At 42.0% G+C, this 19,745-nt stretch overlaps 1 protein-coding gene across 8 annotated transcripts in view; it reads right to left on the bottom strand.

Moving 5' to 3' along the window:
• LOC137325201 (receptor-type tyrosine-protein phosphatase F-like) overlaps positions 1-19,745 on the bottom strand; it is a 521,369-nt gene that overhangs the window by 41,897 nt on the left and 459,727 nt on the right. For all 8 annotated transcript variants that reach the window (XM_067990027.1, XM_067990026.1, XM_067990031.1 and 5 more), the window contains one exon: positions 9,072-9,247. In XM_067990027.1, the coding sequence (XP_067846128.1) occupies positions 9,072-9,247 (176 nt within the window). The remainder of the gene's footprint in view (positions 1-9,071; positions 9,248-19,745) is intronic.

The following is a 19,745-nucleotide window of genomic DNA, read 5'->3' as shown; positions in this document are numbered from 1 at the left end:
ATAATAGCTTTGGGTGGACAGAAAGGTAAGTTTACATACCTTACAGCTTAAAACTAACTCGCAGGCATGACGGAATTAGGGGGGGGGGTGAGGAAGAGAGTGAGTGAGTGAGAGGGAGACAGGCACATATTCATACACACACTGTTTGCAATGACAGCACTGTTTTCCTTTGGGTAACTGGTAAGTTTTTCCAAAGTTTGGGCAGGTGATCCCTGGGAGTGTGTCAATATTTGCAGGGGTCCCCACATAGCAATGTTTTAAAATCAGAGTTGTAAACAATTTTACAACACCAAGTTATAGTCCAGCAATTTTATTTTAAATTCACAAGCTTTCGGAGACTTCCTCCTTCCTCAGGTAAATGTTTACCTGAGGAAGGAGGAAGTCTCCGAAAGCTTGTGAATTTAAAATAAAATTGCTGGACTATAACTTGGTGTTGTAAAATTGTTTACAATTGTCAACCCCAGTCCATCACCGGCATCTCCACATCTTAAAATCAGAGATAAGGGGAACTTTTTGTTCCTTAAGTACAGCAACTGAGTTTAATTAAACTATGAAAAATTGATGAGAGAGTCCACAAAGCTTTCAAGACATCTTTGATAAGTTAAACTTACACAAGTAGAAGCCTCACATGTGTCAATCAAACATAATTACATTTCTTCAGAAAAGATACATAAATATATTTTCCTTTGCCTTCCAAGTAATTTGGAGTGTACCACACACTTGGGAAATGTAAATATGAACAGTAAAGCATAGCAAATATGATTTTACTTATAAAATTTGCTACACAACTCTAAGCTCCTGGGTTTTAAAACAAAAGTGGCTACACATAAAACTCACTGTGCAAAGCACAAGTTAGCATTCATGAATAATCATTTGTTTATAGATACAGCATTACGGTTCAGTACAAAATTTATACAAACTTAACCGTTTACTTAATTTGCATTTTATAATTAGAAAAATAGTTCAGTATAACAGGTGGCAAGCTATTCTGCTGTTAAGTGTATTAGGCTGGGACACGGGATTTAAAGAATTGTTATTATAGGTCTAACCATGTACTAAACTGTTTAAACTTGAAAAATGCACAGCTTTTAATGTTTCTAATTATATGGAGATGTACATGGTGTGGACCTCCATGGTTGGTAGGTCAATGATGAGGAATTCCCTTTCCTGATTCAACCTGAGTGCATGATTTTGTTTTAGACTGAGCTATTTCCCACAGTACTTTAATCTCACATGGTATCAGGACTCTGCAGTCTAGCTTGGAGAATGTGGCCACCTCCAGGGATGTTGCAGCCAGGCCTTCACAAAAGGAGCAAATGCCACCAGCTATTTCAGAAGCTAATACAGTTACTATGCAGGCTCTGGGATCCACCTTGTAGAGACAGGTGTCTCCCTTGGTCAGATTGGTGGACTGAATAGATAGGCGCTTTCAAAAAGTCACTCATCTTCTGCAGTCTGCTCTCCTGCAGATCAGTGAAAGTGATGAGCTGCAGCCCCATGAGAATGTCAGTGGTGCAATGGGAGCGGTATGTGTTGCCCTCTCTCAGGGTGTCAGAATGCCTGCTCCATTGCCACCCCATCAACCAATACCCATCATAGTGAAAGGAAATCAGCTGGGCCAAAATGCCCCAGCAGCAGACGAAGAGCAGCAGTCTGCAGCTGGGCCCTCTCAGGCTCAAGCACAGAGGTCATCAATCACAACCATCTCAAGGGTCCCAACAGGAGCAACAGCAGCTTTCCACCAGCCTTGCTCAGGCCACTAGAGGAGCACCTCATGTAAGTGGTAGAGTCTGGAAACCTTCTTATAAGAAAGGCACCATGTGTTGACACTCGGGTGAAAAATGAATGGAAGGCAATTATTGTGTTGGGAATTAAATTCATCACCATCATCACATTTGGCACTTTGGTCTGCAGTGTGGTTTTACAGCAGCTTCTGAATCTGCATTGTCAGTATGTCATTCACATAGAAGTTGGCTGAATGGTTTCAATGTTCTTTTATGCAGGATTAAGGGACTGGTGAAGGATGTAACTAGGACTGTTAATGCAGAGGGGCTCTGTGTAAGTTTTCAGGGCTGGGGAATGAGCAGGTAATCAGAATTGCTAAGCAATTAACTCATCCTTTGCAACTCTTGCTGCAAAGTGTTGAGGTTACCCTCCTTCTGCTGCTTCCTTCTATTCATCCTGGTCTTCCTCATCCAATAAGGCTGCTGCTCCTCTTCCTCCAACAGTTTCTCTATCCAAATGGAACTGGCACTACCACCCATGATAAGCAGATAGAGCTTACTGAGGGTAAGTAATGCAAAATTGTCAGGAAAAAAAGTGATCTGGAAGCTTGTCACTCTTCTGGTAATCCAAATGGCACACAGATCCTCTGATTCAATTACTTACAGCTGAGTGCCTCTTTAAATACTGCTGCAATAGCTCTGAGAAGCCTATCCTGCTTGGTTTTACTGGCAGGTGGGACTCCTGTGATTTTGAGTTAAAATGTGCCAGGGCCTTAATTTGCATCATAGGATCCTGATTTGCAGGTATTCACAAGGGCCCCGCCTGTCTCTGGCAGGTGTCTCAGCCAACTAAAATAACTGCATGGGTAAAATGGCAGCTGGCAGGAACGGAGCGACGCAAGTCCTCTGCAGCGATTTTAACAACATGTCCAGTTCCCACCGGACGGGCAGAATTAAAATCGTCTCTAGAGTGTCAGGAAATAGAGGCAATGCAATTCCATGGTGCCACGATAGCAATAGAATTTGTCCTAGTGTCTTTGGATATTTCCTTTTCATAGACTTACAAATAATTATGCTTTTGGTGTACTTTAAAAGGTTCGACCTCAAAGAGCTGTACTCAAATTTAGATTTATTTCGACAAAAGTTCTGTGAATTTGTTCTTTGTTGGCAATTCTGTACAGCTGTTCAATGCACTAACTTCATGTTAGGGGATTAAATGGTACAGAATGTTTAGGATTCGAAAGGGTTAATTGGTGAAGAACTTACACAAATGTCACAGCTGTAGGAAAAGACTCATTAGGTTTTATCTTTCACTTCAAGTGTGAGCAGTTAAACAATGAGCTTAATGTGGAATCAATAAACCTGCACTTTCTAATTGAAATGTGGTTCTGCCATGGATTTCTGCAGCTTGACTGCACTGTCTGTGAAAAAGGATAGACCTTGCTACAAGGGAATCACACTCAACTTCAACAGTATCTTCTCCCCTATCCCCGTTGCTTATTTGAGAAAACGCAACATGATTTTGGGACACTTGTACTCGTTCAGCCTTGAGAAGCTCGAATGACAAGATTCTGAAAAGATGGCTTCACTCTTTGTGACAGTTTGACAAATTTATTAGGAGCAGTCTGAATTCATCTGAAATATTTTAACTGCACAGTCAAACCAAAATGACAAGTTATCAGATTATTTAAACAGAGAAGATCTGACTATTCTTGGAAACACTTCGGCCTCGATATTAACCCTGCATGACGGGTAGGAGAGGCGGGACAATTCATTAACATATTTAAATCAGGCACCCACAGTACAATTGGGAGCCTGATTTAAATGAAGGAAACCCGGCAGTGAAACGGAGGCGGGAGCTGACGGCTCCAGAATGTGCCTTTTAAAGCACTCCTTGCTGGCCAGAAGGACTCCCCCTGGCCTCTCAAGGAAGGCTTCGGCCTCCCTTCTGCTGATCGCAGTCTCTCTAGTCCCTGCTGCGATCGCAGACTTCCCCCAACCAACCCCCGCACCCCCACCGCCGATCTGCAGCTTGCTTCCCTCCATCATTGCTTTTGTACACTCTAGCCTAGCAAGTCCTATTTCCCAGAAGATCAGCTGGAGTCGGTTTATCATGTTTGGCACTATCCCATAGGGTAACCTGATAAACAGTATCAGGTCACTGGGAACGTACCACTACAGTTTCCTCAGTACCGCCCATATTGAAAGCAATGGGCCCAGCATGGTAATAGGAATCGTAATCTACAGAAAATAAGATTTGGATTCAATTTACCTTTTAAATCTATTATAAATTGACAGATTTTATCACTCTGCATGCCATTCAAAGAGTGCTGCTTATTTAAATGTACAATATCTTTGCTAAATCTTCGTTGCATATTATACTATTGTGAACATATCCACCACCTTCTTAGAACATCTAGGGATGTGCAATAAATGCTGGCCTTGTCAGCGACGCCCACATGCTGAGAATGAATTTTTAAATATGTATTGCAGCTGGATTGTGTCCCTCTATATTTTTTGTGGCTTAGTGGTTGCATGCACAAATATTATGATGTCTTCAAAATGCATCTAAACTATTTTCAATTTCTGAGGTTGTATTAAAATTTGAATTAGGCACATGTACACAACTACTTGTATGTAGTATTTTCAGAGCTGCTACTTCAATGGGATTTTTTAAAAAAATAAGCCAAAAAATGAGCTCTATCACATCTTACAACATTTTTCCCGTGGAAGTCAATTGGCTATTGCCCAAAAAAAGCATTGCACTGTACCCCCGCAGCACCCCCCACCCCCCCCAAATTATGATGATGACCTTTTGACAGTTACTGTGATGAGGTGGGCACACAATGGGAGTCTCTTAAAAGACTTTGAGCTATAACCTTTGCAGGATGCAAAAGGTCTCAGTACCACTTGAGGCCTGTCAATCAACTATTTTTGCAACATCACCAAGAAAAATGGCTAGCAGCCATTTGTGTTTTAAAACAGTTCAATCATTAAATGGAATACCAAGGTAGACTTCTAAAACTTGGTTTGCAGGCCAGATCTCAGTTAACCTTTAGTGTACAATGGGCAAGTTTTCTTTGGGTCTTTTTAAAAAAAAATTAAATGTTAATTTGTTTTCAAGGTGGTCACACCTCCCAAATGGATGGTGAGAACATGGAAGCTGAAGAATAAATGAAAGCTAAATATTTTAAAGTTGAAAAGTAGAAAAAAATGGTTCGACTATGTATTAGAGTCTATTAGTTGTAAAAAGCGTGAAAGTAAAGTTAAAAATAGGGCAGAAAGAATAAGGTAGAATAGTGGAGAACAAGGCAGGCACTGGTAAAGATTTATAATTTTTTTAAGTAAAATTGTGATCTTATAGTTTAGAGTGATGATGATTCAATAGCTTTATTACTGTGGATGAACTCTAAAGTTACTAAACTAGTCAGGTCAAGGAGAGAGAGATATCTCTGAAATTGCCAACAGTCTCAGGGTTAACGAGATAATGGGCCACTGGCAGAAATGCGCCTCTCTGAAAAGAATGCACAGATACATTCTTGTTTTATAATTGTAAATATGGTCCAATCGTGACATCACAAAACCTGTCCTAGTTCTTGGTTACGTGTAAGTCTGATATGTAGCTCAGTCGAGCTATGGATTTAGTGTCTTCTATGTAGACACTATACTGACTGTGTGCATTTCATTTGTATTACATTCTTCTCCAGAGACTTTCAATCAACTAGATAGGTAAATCTTAAAAGCTTCTGAATCTTGTTATTGGAGTATCAGCAACGTTTTACAAAATGGGAATTCAAAGGGCCAGGAGGTGGAGCATCAATACCTATGCCACAAAGAAATGGAATGCTCGTTATGCTCCTTCATTTCCAACTTTAGGGTCTCAAGCAGAGGGAATTGGTAACTTCAAAAAGAAAAAAAAAAGGTAATTGTTGCTTTTCAGCAGTTGATAAACAGTGGCATTGTGAAGAGGCTTGGCAACAAGTTGGCTGTGCACCCTATTGGTCATAATGATGTTTAGGAATCTAACAAAGTGAGAGAAGATAAAGTTGGGGGTGCTTACCACATTAATCAGTCACTTCTATCAGAATAAATCCAAGTGCATGCAATATTGTGGCTGAATGACAATCCATTGCATGTTGAACCCTATGCTGGTTGAAGCTCTGAATCTATCAATTTAATTTTATTAGATAAATTAATAATGCACTAAAATAGATTTTGGCTGACCTGTGAACTCATTCTTTGAGGATGTTAAAGGGATTGCGATTAAAGGCTATGTAATATTTACTATGTTAGCGTATACCATTGCATCATCTACTGCAGAACGCCTGTTCTTTATTTTCTGATTATTAGTTTGACTAATAAATTATTTCTGGTTCCTTGTCTGGATAGTATATCTTTAAATTGTGACTTTTTTCTCAGCATGATTTCTTCAGCAAGTGACAACAGTGAATTTACTCCTGCAGGAGTAAGTAAAGTGACCTTGGTTAAAGGTTGTTATGTCCCCTTGTGTATTTTGCTGCATCAGCCAATTTTAAACCATTGGAACACCATTAAAAATATCATCTTCAAAAATGATTCAGACCTACACAAATTCAGTGCTGGAGTGAATTGGGCTTTGTGCATACTTCTATTCCTTCCTTTTTCTCTTACATGGCCTTTATCTCTTATAGAACAAAGCAAACCACTGGAAAGCTAGTTAGCAATAATCTGAAGAAAATCTTAAAGAAAAAGTTTGTGTTGGATGGGTTGAAGAACGATTTAAGAATTCGGCAGGCTCGGGCCTGATTTGAATCAGTGTACAGTGGCCTAAACTTGACAGGTTTAATGGGATAAACTTAAGTCTGGGTGCACTGATCAGAATCAGACTCCTCAATCATACAATGATTTGACAACACTACCACAACATGTACTTAGTAGAAATGGACAGCATCTGTTACAGACAAATTATACTTTGTGAAAAGCAAATTGAATATACATGCACTGAAGTCATTTTCAGCCCAAGTTTCATTCGGAGATTGCTGCTCCTTATAGTGAAGTGTTTGCTGCTTTTTGGTCTCTGGAGATTATAACTGAAAAGTCATGGCAAAATCTAGTGCACCAGTAAGTATTCATTTCTTATGGACTTTGACCAGTAATTTACAAAACAACAGTCTGGCTTAATTTGGGAAAGTCACAAATCATAAGAACATAAGAAATAGGAGCAGGAGTAGGCCAATAGGCCCTTCGAGCCTGCCCCGCCATTCAATAAGATCATGGCTGATCTGATCCTAACCTCAAATCTAAATTCATGTCCAATTTCCTGCCCGCTCCCCGTAACCCCTAATTCCCTTTACTTCTAGGAAACTGTCGATTTCTGTTTTAAATTTATTTAATGATGTAGCTTCCACAGCTTCCTGGGGCAGCAAATTCCACAGACCTACTACCCTCTGAGTGAAGAAGTTTCTCCTCATCTCAGTTTTGAAAGAGCAGCCCCTTATTCTAAGATTATGCCCCCTAGTTCTAGTTTCACCCATCCTTGGGAACATCCTTACCGCATCCACCCGATCAAGCCCCTTCACAATCTTATATGTTTCAATAAGATCGCCTCTCATTCTTCTGAACTCCAATGAGTTGAGTCCCAATCTACTCAACCTCTCCTCATATGTCCGCCCCCTCATCCCCGGGATTAACCGAGTGAACCTTCTTTGTACTGCCTCGAGAGCAAGTATGTCTTTTCTTAAGTATGGATCACAGTTAAACCCATAACAAAGTCACCACTAAAAATGCCATTTGGTCTCTGTCTCTGTCTCAATACAGTTCTTGTAAATTGATTGATGCAGTCAATGCTGCAATGATGCAGTATGAATGTGGGCAATAGAAAGTGGCAGCATAATGGTAGCCTTCAATGAAAAGCTTTTGTTGTGTCAGTTTTATGGTAGTCGCTAAGAGGCTTGATATGTTCATGAGAGTGTAGGACACCCTCAGTGCTATTTAAAGGGACCATGCAGGATTTACAGATTATTGGATTATTGCTTCTGGCTGCTGATACATTTGTAACTGTTTTTGGAGGTCTCCTATACTTGAATACTAGGACGTGGGGACATAGCCTAACATTTAGAGCCAGGACGTGTAGAAGTGAAGTTAGGAAACACTGCTACAAGCAAAGGGTGGTAGAAATTTGGAATGCTCTTCTGCAAATGGCAGTTGATGCTAGCTCAATTATGAATTCTAAATCTGAGATTGATAAGATTTCTGTGAACCAAGGGTGTTAAGGGATATGGGGCTAAGGCGGGTATATGGAGTTAGGTCACAGGTCTGCCATGATCTCACTGAATGGTGGAACAGGCTCGAGGGGCTAAATGCCACTGCCACTTGCTGCCTCCTGACATGCGCCACCTTCGCCTGCAAGAAAGCAGGACGTGTATCTGGGTGATGGGTCTGTCATGGTTGAATAGCTGCCAGTATGTGTGGCCTGTGAGTTGTGGGTGGGCGGCTTGCAACAGTGGTAACGTATGAGGGTGAAAGGAAGCATCTGGTTGGCAGAGTTAAGTACTGATGGAAAGAGTTTGTTGGTATGTGAGTGATGGGGGGTGTAGTGCATGGAGCAGTGGATACGGCTAGTGGTGCAGTTGGTAGGAGTTACCACTTGACCTCACTCATCTTGACCATTCGTGTCAAAGAATTGAACTCTTTCCTACACTGCATCCATGTTCATGATGCTGTGCACCTGGCATTGGCTTTGTCCCCCGCTGCTTCCCACAGCCTTTTGAGCATATGTTTGGAGGGCCTCTTGCACCCCCCCCCCTTCCCCCACCGATATAGAATGTCCCTCCTTCTGTCCAGCTCTTGCACCAAGGCCTCTTGTGCATCAACAGTGAAACTTGGTGCACATATTCTCGCAGGCCTGGTACAAACTCAGATCGGCAGATTGATGAGGTCTGGCATGCAGATTGGAGGAGGTGGGATTTAGTAGTGCGCAACCTTTATTCAATGTTTTAACATAACTCATCAGTGTGTAAATATAGCGATGGGACCTGAGCTCCGTTCAGACTCTGTGCAGACAGTAGACTGTTATATTTTTAGCAAATAACAGGTACTGGCTACCTTTAAGAAATTTTAAGAGACATCCTCCTTTTAGGTGATTCGGGCTTCCCCTGCTGGTGGAAAGTACAGACTGCACTGAATCGATGTGCAAGGCCTGGATTTCAACGCAGCTTGACAGTGAGCACTGAGGGGTAATAGTGGATCAAGCTCCCTGCGCCCAATAATAGGCCCTATGGAATTTTCCCCCCCAATATCTATTACCATTGTGACAATGAGCTTCTCTGAACACCCGCTTAGATTAACCCCGAGTACAATACGGCTTACCCTCGATTTTTCTTCTAATCTTGTCATCATTACGATGGTGACAGTCCTTTGCTCCCATACCATTCGCCAAAAATCACTCAGTGTTTCTGGAAGTGGGCCCTGGGTGGCAATGTAGGCATTCTGTTTCCTGTACCCATCAATGTAATTGGCATTGAGGTAGTCACTGCCTGGTACCCCTGCAAGAGTAGACAACACTTGTTAAAATACTTTTGGTCCATGTAGCAAAATCTTGTACGGTGGAAAAAACATATTGGCAAATCTTGTCAGAGGAAAAGAGTTATACATCATGTGAAATCACTGCAATGTGCATGTAAATGACACAATAATGCATTTTGATTCACTATTTTCTCCCCACTGTTCTGAAAAACATTGACTCATTGCGACACAGTTTCACATGTGCCAGCAGCACTCTGCTAGCTTGCTAAAAATAACCATTCTTCATGTTTCACCCTCAGACAAAGAGTGTTGACAGGCTATTCAACTGTGGGAGCATCACAGTTGCACTCAATCCTTTCCTCACCCATGTCCAGCAGAGATCAATAATAAATAGGATCCAGAGCTCCAGCTGATTTTTCTCATCCCTAACTCAGGCCATGCTGAGGTGCTGCCCTATTATCACCCCAACTGCGATCAGCTAACTCAGCAAAGATCAGGGATCAAGCCTGGGACTTCACTACCTGTAAGGCCAGTACACCGCAATATGCAGTGCACTTATTAGTCATGCCTTTGGAGGAACATTTATGGCCACCTAATTGTTGTTAAGTTTAGTTTAATTTTATCTAGGTTGCAGGTCAGAACCCCAGCTTTTTAAAAAGTTTTATTGTTAAGATTAATTAAGAGGCTGCAGACATTCTGACTACTCTATTTTTTAATCTGGCAGAGTTTTTCTATGCATTCCAAAATAATGCCTTGTTTCTTCGATACTTTAAAAGAAAACGTTGAAATAGAGATTTGAGTGCAAAAAGAAATATGATGGAGAATGGTGACTGACGGAAATGGAGAAATGTGACAAGACAGCAGCGCATGTTAGGCATACCATTTTCACATTATTAGTGGATATCAGTATTGTAGGTCTCGGGTCATGCTGCTCTATAAGGATAGAAGCATTAAACTATAATGTACAATCTATTATTCTGTTGCTAAAATGTAGTACTTTATTATTTTACGTCTGTAGTCGCTCTATATTCATAAATGAATGCTTGGGATGATTTTAAAAGATTTTCTCTTAAAAAAACTAATTGTTATTAAGTGAACACTGGCTGAGAATTCACTCAGTTTAATTGTTGTTTGCTCAGTGAACTGTGGAGATTGGAATGTGCTCATAAGTTTCAGATTGCAGCATTTTAAGATTGTTTTGCAACTATAACAAAGTGTGACATCTGTGTGCACAGATGTAACATTTTATTATTTAGTGGATCTCTCATGGTGTTGCTCATGGTAAGTCAGATGATATAGTGTTTAATAAGAACAGGAATTTTACATCATGTAATGAACAATATAATATTCTGCCCAGGTGGAGCTGAGTCAGATACCAGACTAATTGTTAAGTAAACATAAGCTCAGGTCAATCAGGGGTAGAAATTGGTATGCACCTCACCATTTTCAGCTGTTAAGTGGATGCAAAGCAGATCAAATTAGTAGTGGAACTACCTGTACCCAGTCTGCAGAGGCATTGATCCCACTGCTAAATTTGTAGTGCTGCTTCTTTAGGGTTGGCAGCTGAGTTTTTTTTCACAAAAACATTTCTCTTGAGCCAGGAGGAGCAGGAGCGCTCATCCGACTCCACAGGAATCGCAATCACCCCCCCACTCCCCCACGGTGGGAAGAGTAAAACGATCGTCTGGCCCCCGCCACAATCTCTGTACTCTTGCCATTGACTGTCCCCCTCCCAATCACTGTCTCAGGCTGAACCAGACTATTTGCTGCCTTGGCATGCAATTTAACCTTGAGCTGAACTTCCAATTATATATTGTTTCCATCACAACGACTAACTACTTCCATCTCCATAACGTCAGCTGCCTCCACCCTTACTTTAGTCCATCATTTGCTAAAACTCTCATCCATGCCTGTCACCTCCCGACTCGACTATTCTAATGCTCTCCAAGCTAGCCTCCCAGCTTCCATGAACTTCAGTTCATCCAAAACTCTCCTGCTCGCCCATCTCCCGAGCAGGACCGGTACCCATGTCCTCGCGGGGGTATTTGCTAGTGCTGTGGGGGAAGGTTTAAACTAGAATGGCAAGGGGTTGGGAACCTGAGCAGGGAGACAGAGGAGGGGGAAACAAGGATAGAAACAAAAGACAGAAAGGGATGAAGCAATAGTGGAAGGCAGAGAAAACAAGGGCCAAAAACAAATAGGGTCATAGTGCAAAATAAAACTAAGATGACTAGGAATCTTAAAAAGACAAGTCTAAAGGCATTGTGCCAGATGAAGTAACAGCGCAGATATTAACGGTTATGATATAGTTGCGATTACGGAGACATGGCTGCAGGGTGACCAAGGATGGGAACTGAACATCCAGGGGTATTCAATATTTAGGCAGGATAGGCAAAAAGGGAAAGGAAGTGGGGTAGCGTTGTTAGTAAAGGAGGAAATCAATGCAATAGTGAGGAAGGATACTGGCTCGGAAAATCACGATGTGGAATCTGTATGGGTGGAGCTAAGAAACACCAAGGGGCAGAAAACGTTGGTGGGGGTTGTCTATAGGCCCCCAAACAGTAGTGGAGATGGAGGGGAGGGCATTAAACAGGAAATTAGAGACTCATGCAAGAAGGGTACAACTATAATCATGGGTGACTTAAATCTACATATAGATTGATCAAACCAAATTAGCAATAATACTGTGGGGGAGGAATTCCTGGAGTGTGTACGTGATGGTTTTCTAGACCAATACGTTGGGGAACCAACTAGAGAACAGGCGATCCCAGATTGGGTATTGTGCAATGAGAAAGGATTAATTAACAATCTTGTTGTGCGGGATCCCTCAGGGAAGAGCGACCATAACATGATAGAATTCCTCATTAAGATGGAGAGTGAAGTAGCTGAATCCAAAACTAGGGTCCTGAATCTAAATAAAGGAAATTATGAAAGTATGAGGTGCGAGTTGGCCATGATAGATTGGGGAACTTTACTGAAAGGGATGACGGTAGATAGGCAATGGCTAATATTTAAAGAATGTGTGCAGGAATTACAACAATTATTCATTCCTGTCTGGCGCAAAAATAAAACAGGAAAGGTGGCTCAACCGTGGTTTACAAAAGAAATTAGGGATAGTATTAGATCCAAAGAGGAGACATATAAAATTGCCAGAAAAAGTGGCAAGCCTGAGGATTGGGAGCAGTTTAGAATTCAGCAAAGGAGGACAAAGAGATAGATTAAGAGGGGAAAAATAGAGTATGAGAGTAAACTAGCAGGGAACAGAAAAACTGACTGTAAAAGCTTCCATAAATATGTCAAGAGGAAAAGATTAGTGAAGACAAATGTAGGTCCCTTACAGTCAGAAATGGGAGAAATTATAATGGGGAACAAAAAAATGGCAGAACATTAAACACATACTTTGGTTCTGTCTTCACAAAGGAGGGCACAAATAACCTGTCAGAAATGTTAGGGAACCAAGAGTCTAGTGAGAGGGAGGAACTGAAGGAAACCAGTATTAGTAAAGAAAAGTGCTAGGGAAATTAATGGGGCTAAAGGCTGACAAATCCCCAGGGCCTGATAATCTACAACCCAGAGTACTAAAGGAAGTAGACCTGGAAATAGTGGCTGCATTGGTGATAATCTTCCAAAATTCAATGGACTCTGGAACAGTTCTACAGATTGGAGGGTGGCAAATGTAACCCCACTATTTAAAAAAGGAGGGAGAGAAAAAACAGGGAATTACAGACCAGTTAGCCTAACATCAGTAGTGGGAAAAATGCTAGAGTCTGTTATAAAAGATGTGATATCAGAACACTTGGAGGGCATTAACGGGATTGTACAAAGTCAGCATGGGTTTATGAAAGGGAAATCATGCTTAACAAACCTACTGGAGTTTTTTGAGGATGTAACTAGTAGAATAGATAGGGGAGAACCAGTGGATGTGGTGTATTTGGATTTTCAGAAGGCTTTTGATAAGGTCCCACACAAGAGATTAGTGTGCAAAATTAAAGCACATGGGATTGGGGGGAATATATTGGCATGGGTTGAGAATTGGGTGACAGGCAGGAAGCAGAGAGTAGAAATAAACGGGGCTTTTTCCGGGTGGCAGACAGTGACTAGTGGGGTATCGCAGGGATCAGTGCTTGGGCCCCAGCTATTCACAATATATATCAATGATTTGGATGAGGGAACTAAATGTAACATTTCCAAGTTTGCAAACGACACAAAGCTGGGGTGGAACGTGAGCTGTGAGAAGGATGCAAAGATGCTCCAATGTGACTTAGACAAGTTGGGTGAGTGGGCAAGAACATGGCAGATGCAGTATAACCTGGATAAATGTGAGGTTATCCACTTTGATTGTAAAAACAGAAAGGCAGATTGTTATCTGAATGGTGACAGATTGGGAAAAGGGGAGGTGCAACGAGACCTGGGTGTCCTTGCACACCAGTTGTTGAGAGCGAGCATTCAGGTGCAGCAAGCAGTTAGGAAGGCGAATGGTATGTTCACCTTCATTGCAAGAGGATTTGAGTACAGCAGCAGGGATGTCTTACTGCAGTTATACAGGGCCTTGGTGAGACCACATCTGGAGTATTGTGTGCCGTTTTGGTCGCCATATCTGAGGAAGGATGTCTTTGCCATGGAGGGAGTGCAACGAAGGTTTACCAGACTGATTCCTGGGATGGCAGGACTGACGTATGAGGAGAGATTGAGTCGACTAGGCCTATATTCACTAGAGTTTAGAAGAATGAGAGGTGATCTCATCAAAACATATAAAATTCTAACAGGACTAGACAGAGTAGATGCAGGGAGGATGTTCCCAATGGCTGAGGAGTCCAGAACCAGGGGTCACAGTCTCAGGATACGGGGTATGCCATTTAGAACAGAGATGAGGAGAAATTTCTTCACTCAGAGGGTGGTGAACCTGTGGAATTCTCTACCACAGAAGGCAGTGGAGGCCAAGTCATTAGATGTATTCAAGAAGGAGATAGATATGTTTCTTAGTGCTAAAGGGATCAAGGGATATGGGGAAAAAGCGGGAACAGGGCACTGAGTTAGACGATCAGCCATGATCATTTTGAATGGCAGAGCAGGCCCGAAGGGCCTACTCCTGCTCCTATTTTCAATGTTTCTATCATCTCTGTCCTTGCTGATCTACATTGGCTCCCAGTCCCCAACATTTCAAATTTAAAAATGTAATCCACTTGTTTAAATTCCTCCGTGGTCTGGCTCCTTCATATCTCTGTATCCTCCAGCACAACAACCTTCTACGAACTCTCGGTTGTTCTGATTCCATCCCCCCTCCCCACCTCAATTCACCTCGTCACGGCAGCTGTGTTTCCAGCTGCTTAAACCTCACAATCTGAAATTCCGTCCTTCAACTCATTCACTTCAGAATCTCCCTCTCTTCCTTTATGGCCCTCTTTAAATCTTTAAAACCCAGCTTTTTGACAAAACCTTTGATCATATCTCCTTCTTTGGCTCGGCATCCATTTTGTTCCTAACACCTCTGTGAAATTCCTTGAAATATTTTTCCATGTTAAAGGTGAATTATAAATGCAAGTTGCTATTGTATAATGTTCAGAAAGGACAGAAAAGGAGGTATTGTAGCTCTATATGTCAGGGACAACTGGGAGGTAAATGACATTGATCCTATGGGAGGGGGTACGCTACCCCCTGAGTTTTCCACAGAACTAATCTGTGGAATAAAAAATCTAAGCTAACACTAGGCGTATATTTACAGTCCACCAGGTCAATACAAAAAGGACAGTTTGCTTTATGAAGAGATGAAGGTATATGAGAACAGGAAAGTTATTTTAATGAAGAATTCAACCAACCAAATATAAATTTGGAAGATCCAAGTGGCTGAGAGTCAGATTTGCTAAAGGTAATGCATGACTGCTTCACAACTCAATGCATAAGATGAGCATTGTCTCTCATAATTCATGCATTACCCAGACAGACAATATACAGTGATCAATGAATGAGGCCGAGAGGTGAGTGCAGCTTAAAAGGAGGCCCCGGGAGCGAGAGGAGAGTCCGAGAGGTGAGTGCTTGATCTTCCTTGATATGGTTCTTAATGAATACTTTGTGTCTGTCTTCACAAAAAAGAGGGACGATGCAGACATTATAGTTAAGGAGGAGGAGTGTGAAATATTGGATGGGATAAACATAGTGAGAAAGAAAGTAGATAAATCACCAGGCCCGGCTGAAATGTATCCCAGGATGTTAAAAGAAGCAAGGGAGGAACTAGCAGAGGCTCTGACCATCATTTTCCAATCCTCCCTGGATACAGTCATGGCGCCAGAGGATGAGAGGACTGCTAATGTCGTAGCGTTGTTTAAAATGGGAGCGAGGGATAGGCCGAGTCGTTAGAGGCCAGTCAGTCTAACCTCGGTGGTGGGCAAATTACTGGAATCAATTCTGAGGGACAGGATAAACCGTCACTTAGAAAGACATGGAGTAATCAAGGACAGTCAGCATGGATTTGTTAATGGAAGGTCGTGACTGATTAAATTGATTGAATTTTTTGAGGAGGTAACAAGGAGAGTCAATGAGGGTGATGTGTTTGATGTAGTCTACATGGATTTTAGCAAGGTTTTTGACAAGGTCCCACATGGCAGACTGGTCAAAAAAGTACAAGCCCATGGGATCCAAGGGAAAGTGGCAAGTTGGATCCAAAATTGACTCAGTGGCAGGAAGCAAAGGGTAATGGTCGATGGGTGTTTTTGTGACTGGAAGGCTGTTTCCAATGGGGTCCTGCAAGGCTCAGTGCTAGGTCCCTTGCTTTTTGTGATATATATTGATGATTTGGACTTAAATGTAGGGGGCAGGATTAAGAAGTTTGCAGATGATACAAAAATTGGCCGTGTGGTTGATAGTGAGGAGGAAAGCTGTAGACTGCAGGAAGATATTAATGGACTGGTCAGGTGGGCAGAAAAGTGGCAAATGGAATTCAATCCAGAGAAGTGTGAGGTAATGCATTTGGGGAGGGCAAATAAGGCAAGGGAATATACAATACTGTGAGGTGCAGAGGAAGTGAGGGACCTTGGTGTGCATGTCCACAGATCCCTGAAGGTAGCAGGACAGGTAGATAAGGTGGTTAAGAAGGCATAGGGAATATTTTCCTTTATTAGCCAAGGCACAGAATATAAGAGCAGGGAGGTTATGCTAGAACTGTATAAAATACTGGTTAGGCCACAGCTGAAATACTGTGTACAGTTCTGGTCACCACATTACAGGAAAGATGTGATTGCACTAGAGAGGGTACAGAGGAGATTTACGAGGATGTTGCCAGGACTGGAGAATTTTGGCTATGAGGAAAGATTGGATAGGCTGGGGTTGTTTTCTTTGGGACTGGTGTAGGCTGGGTGATTTATTTGAGATATACAAAATTATGAGGGGCCTCGAGGACCTATTTCCCTTTGCAGAGAGGTCAATAACCAGAGGGCACAGATTTAAAGTGATTGGTAAAGGATTAGAGGGGAGCTGAGGAAAAATATTTTCACCCAGAGGGTGGTGGGGGTCTGGAACTCACTGCCTGAAAGGGTGGTAGAGGCAGAAACCCTCATCACATTTAAAAAGTACCTGGATATGCATCCGAAGTGCCATAACCTACAAGGCTACGGAGCAAGTGCTGGAAAGTGGGATTAGGCTGGGTGGCTCATTTTCGGCCGGCGCGGACACGATGGGCTGAATGGCCTCCTGTGCCGTAAATTTTCTATGATTCTATTTCACTTATACAGGCAGAAATTTCAAAGAGTGATATCACAGGAGAGCAAATAGGAGATTGGTTGGTGATTGTACTGTTTTTTTTTCACTGTTTTATTTGCTCTTTAAGTTAGGTCAGGGGTTAAATTAAGAGCTGAAAAAATATACTTGATATTAGTTTACTAAATTAATAACTTAATCCATATTAACTAATCAAATTAAAAATAATAGATTGAATAAAAACTTTAAGTAATTCATTAAAAAAAATGACATTGGGATGGCAGGGCAGGTGGTGTGTCGTAACTGCAGCATGTGGGAGTTGGTGGAGACCAGCGAGATCCCTGGCAACCACATCTGCAGTAAGTATCTGCAACCCGAGGAACTTCAGCTCAGACGTGTTGAGCTGGAGTCCGAGCTGCAGACATTGCGATGCATCCGGGAGAGGGAGAGTTACCAGGAGGCAGTCACACCCCTTAGGTTAGGTAGGCGTTTAGATTCGTTAAGTGATCAGGGACAGGTGGATGTGACTGCAAGTCAGGTAGGTACGGGGACCCAGGATGCAGTGATGGAGGAGCCTCAGCCCTTGATCTTGTCCAACAGGTATAAGGTACTTGCTACCTGTGTGGACAGCAACAAGGGCTGCAGGGAGGATGGATAAACTGATCACAGCACCATGGTACAGGAGGCAATTGAGAGGGAGGAGTGAAAAGGAATGTGGTAGTGGTAGGGGATGGTATAGTCAGGAGGATAGACACTGTTCTCTGCAGCCGTGACCGGGATTCCCGAAGGTTGTGTTGCCTGCCTGGTGCCAGGGTTGAGGACATCTCCTGACGTCTGGAGAAAACTTGGAGCATAAGAACATAAGAAATAGGAGCAGGAGTAGGCCATATGGCCCCTCGAGCCTGCTCCACCATTCAATAAGATCATGGCTGATTTTCGACCTCAACTCCACTTTCCCGCTCGATCACCATATCCCGTGATTCCCCTAGAGTCCAAAAATCTAACCTTCGCAGCCTTTAATACATTCAATGACTCAGCATCCACAGCCCTCTGGGGTAGAGAATTCCAAAGATTCACAACCCTCTGCATGAGGGGGAGGACCCAGTTGTCGTGTTCCATGTAGGAACCAATGATATAGATAGAACTAAGAATGAGGTTTTGCTGAGGGAGTTTGAGGAGCTAGGGTCTAAATTAATAAGCGGATTACTACCTGAGCCACGCGCAAATTGGCATTGGGAAAATCAGATCAGAGAGTTAAATGCGTGGCTCAAAGAGTGGTGTGGGAGACAGGGGTTTTGATTCATGGGGCACTGGCACCAGTACTGGGGAAAGAGGGAGCTGTTCCATTGGGACGGGCTCCACTTAAACCGGGCTGGGACCAGCGTCCTGGCGAATCAAATAACTGAAAAAGCAGGGGCGGGGGGGTTGAGGGGAAATTTAGAAATTTAATGAGAAAAGTCAAGGCGACAAAGCAGTGCAGTGATTTGGGTAAAGATAAGCAGAGTGTGGCAGGAAGGGACAGAGAGTTTACCAATAATAATGCATCAGTAAATAAGGTAAAAGCAGGAAAAAAAATGGTAAAAAGTCAAAAATAGAGGCTCTTTATCTGAATGCACGGAGCATTCGTAACAAGATAGACGAATTAGTTGCACAAATAGAGATAAAAGGATTTGATCATAGCCATTACAGAGACATGGTTGCAAAGTGACCAAGGTTGGGAACTAAATATTCCAGGGTAGATGACGATTAGAAAAGACAGACAAAATGGAAAAGGAGGGGGTGTAGCCCCAATAATAAAGGATGACATAAGGACAGTGATGAAAAAGGATCTTGGCTCGGAAGATCAGGAAGTAGAATCTATATGGGTGGAAATAAAAAATAACAAGGGGCAGAACATGCTGGTAGCAGTAGTTTATAGGCCCCCTAATAGTAGCTAAACCTTGGACAGAGTATTAATCATGAAATAATTGGAGCTTGTAACAAAGGTAATGCAGTAATCTTCACATAGACTGGGCAAATCAAATTGGCAAAGGTAGTCTGGAGGATGAGTTCATGGAATGCATTAGAGATGGTTTCCTGCAACAATACTTCATGGCACCAACCAGGGAACAGGCTATTTTAGATCTTGTATTGTGTAATGAGACAGGCTTAATTAGTAATCGCACAGTAAAGGATCCTTTGGGGAAGAGTGATCATAATACGATAGAATTTCACATTGAGTTTGAGAGTGACGTACTTAGAGCCTTAAACTTAAATAAAGCCAATTACATAGGTATGAGGGGTGAGTTAGCTAAGGTAGATTGGGAAATTAGATTAAAGGGTATGACGGTTTGATAAACAATGGCAAACATTTAAAGAAATATTTCAATATTCTCAACAAATACACATTACATTGAGAAATAAAAACTCCACAGGAAAAGTGATCCATCTGTGGCTAACTAAAGAAGTTAAGGATATTATTAGATTAAAAGAGGCTGATAATGTTGCCAAGAAGAGCAATAAGCCCGAGGATTGAGAGAGTTTTAGAAACCAGCAAAGACGACCAAAAAATTGATTAAAAAAATGAGAAAACAGAATATGAAAGTAAACCAACAAGAAATATAAACATGGATTGTATGAGCTTCTACAAGTATGTGAAAAGGAAGAGAGTAGCAAAAGTAAATGTTGGTCCCTTAGAGGCTTAGACAGGAGAAATTATAATGGGGAAATCAGGAAATGGCAGATGCGTTAAACAAATATTTTGTATCTGTTTTCACAGTAGAAGACACGAAACACATACCAGAAATGGTGGGGAACCAAGGGGCTAATGAGAGTGAGGAATTTGAAGTA

This window comes from Heptranchias perlo, chromosome 9 (genome assembly GCF_035084215.1).
Source record: "Heptranchias perlo isolate sHepPer1 chromosome 9, sHepPer1.hap1, whole genome shotgun sequence".
In the NCBI taxonomy this organism is placed as follows: Eukaryota; Metazoa; Chordata; class Chondrichthyes; order Hexanchiformes; family Hexanchidae; genus Heptranchias; species Heptranchias perlo.
Note: the sequence above shows the minus strand (reverse complement) of the source record. Positions and strands in the feature narration are given on the sequence as shown.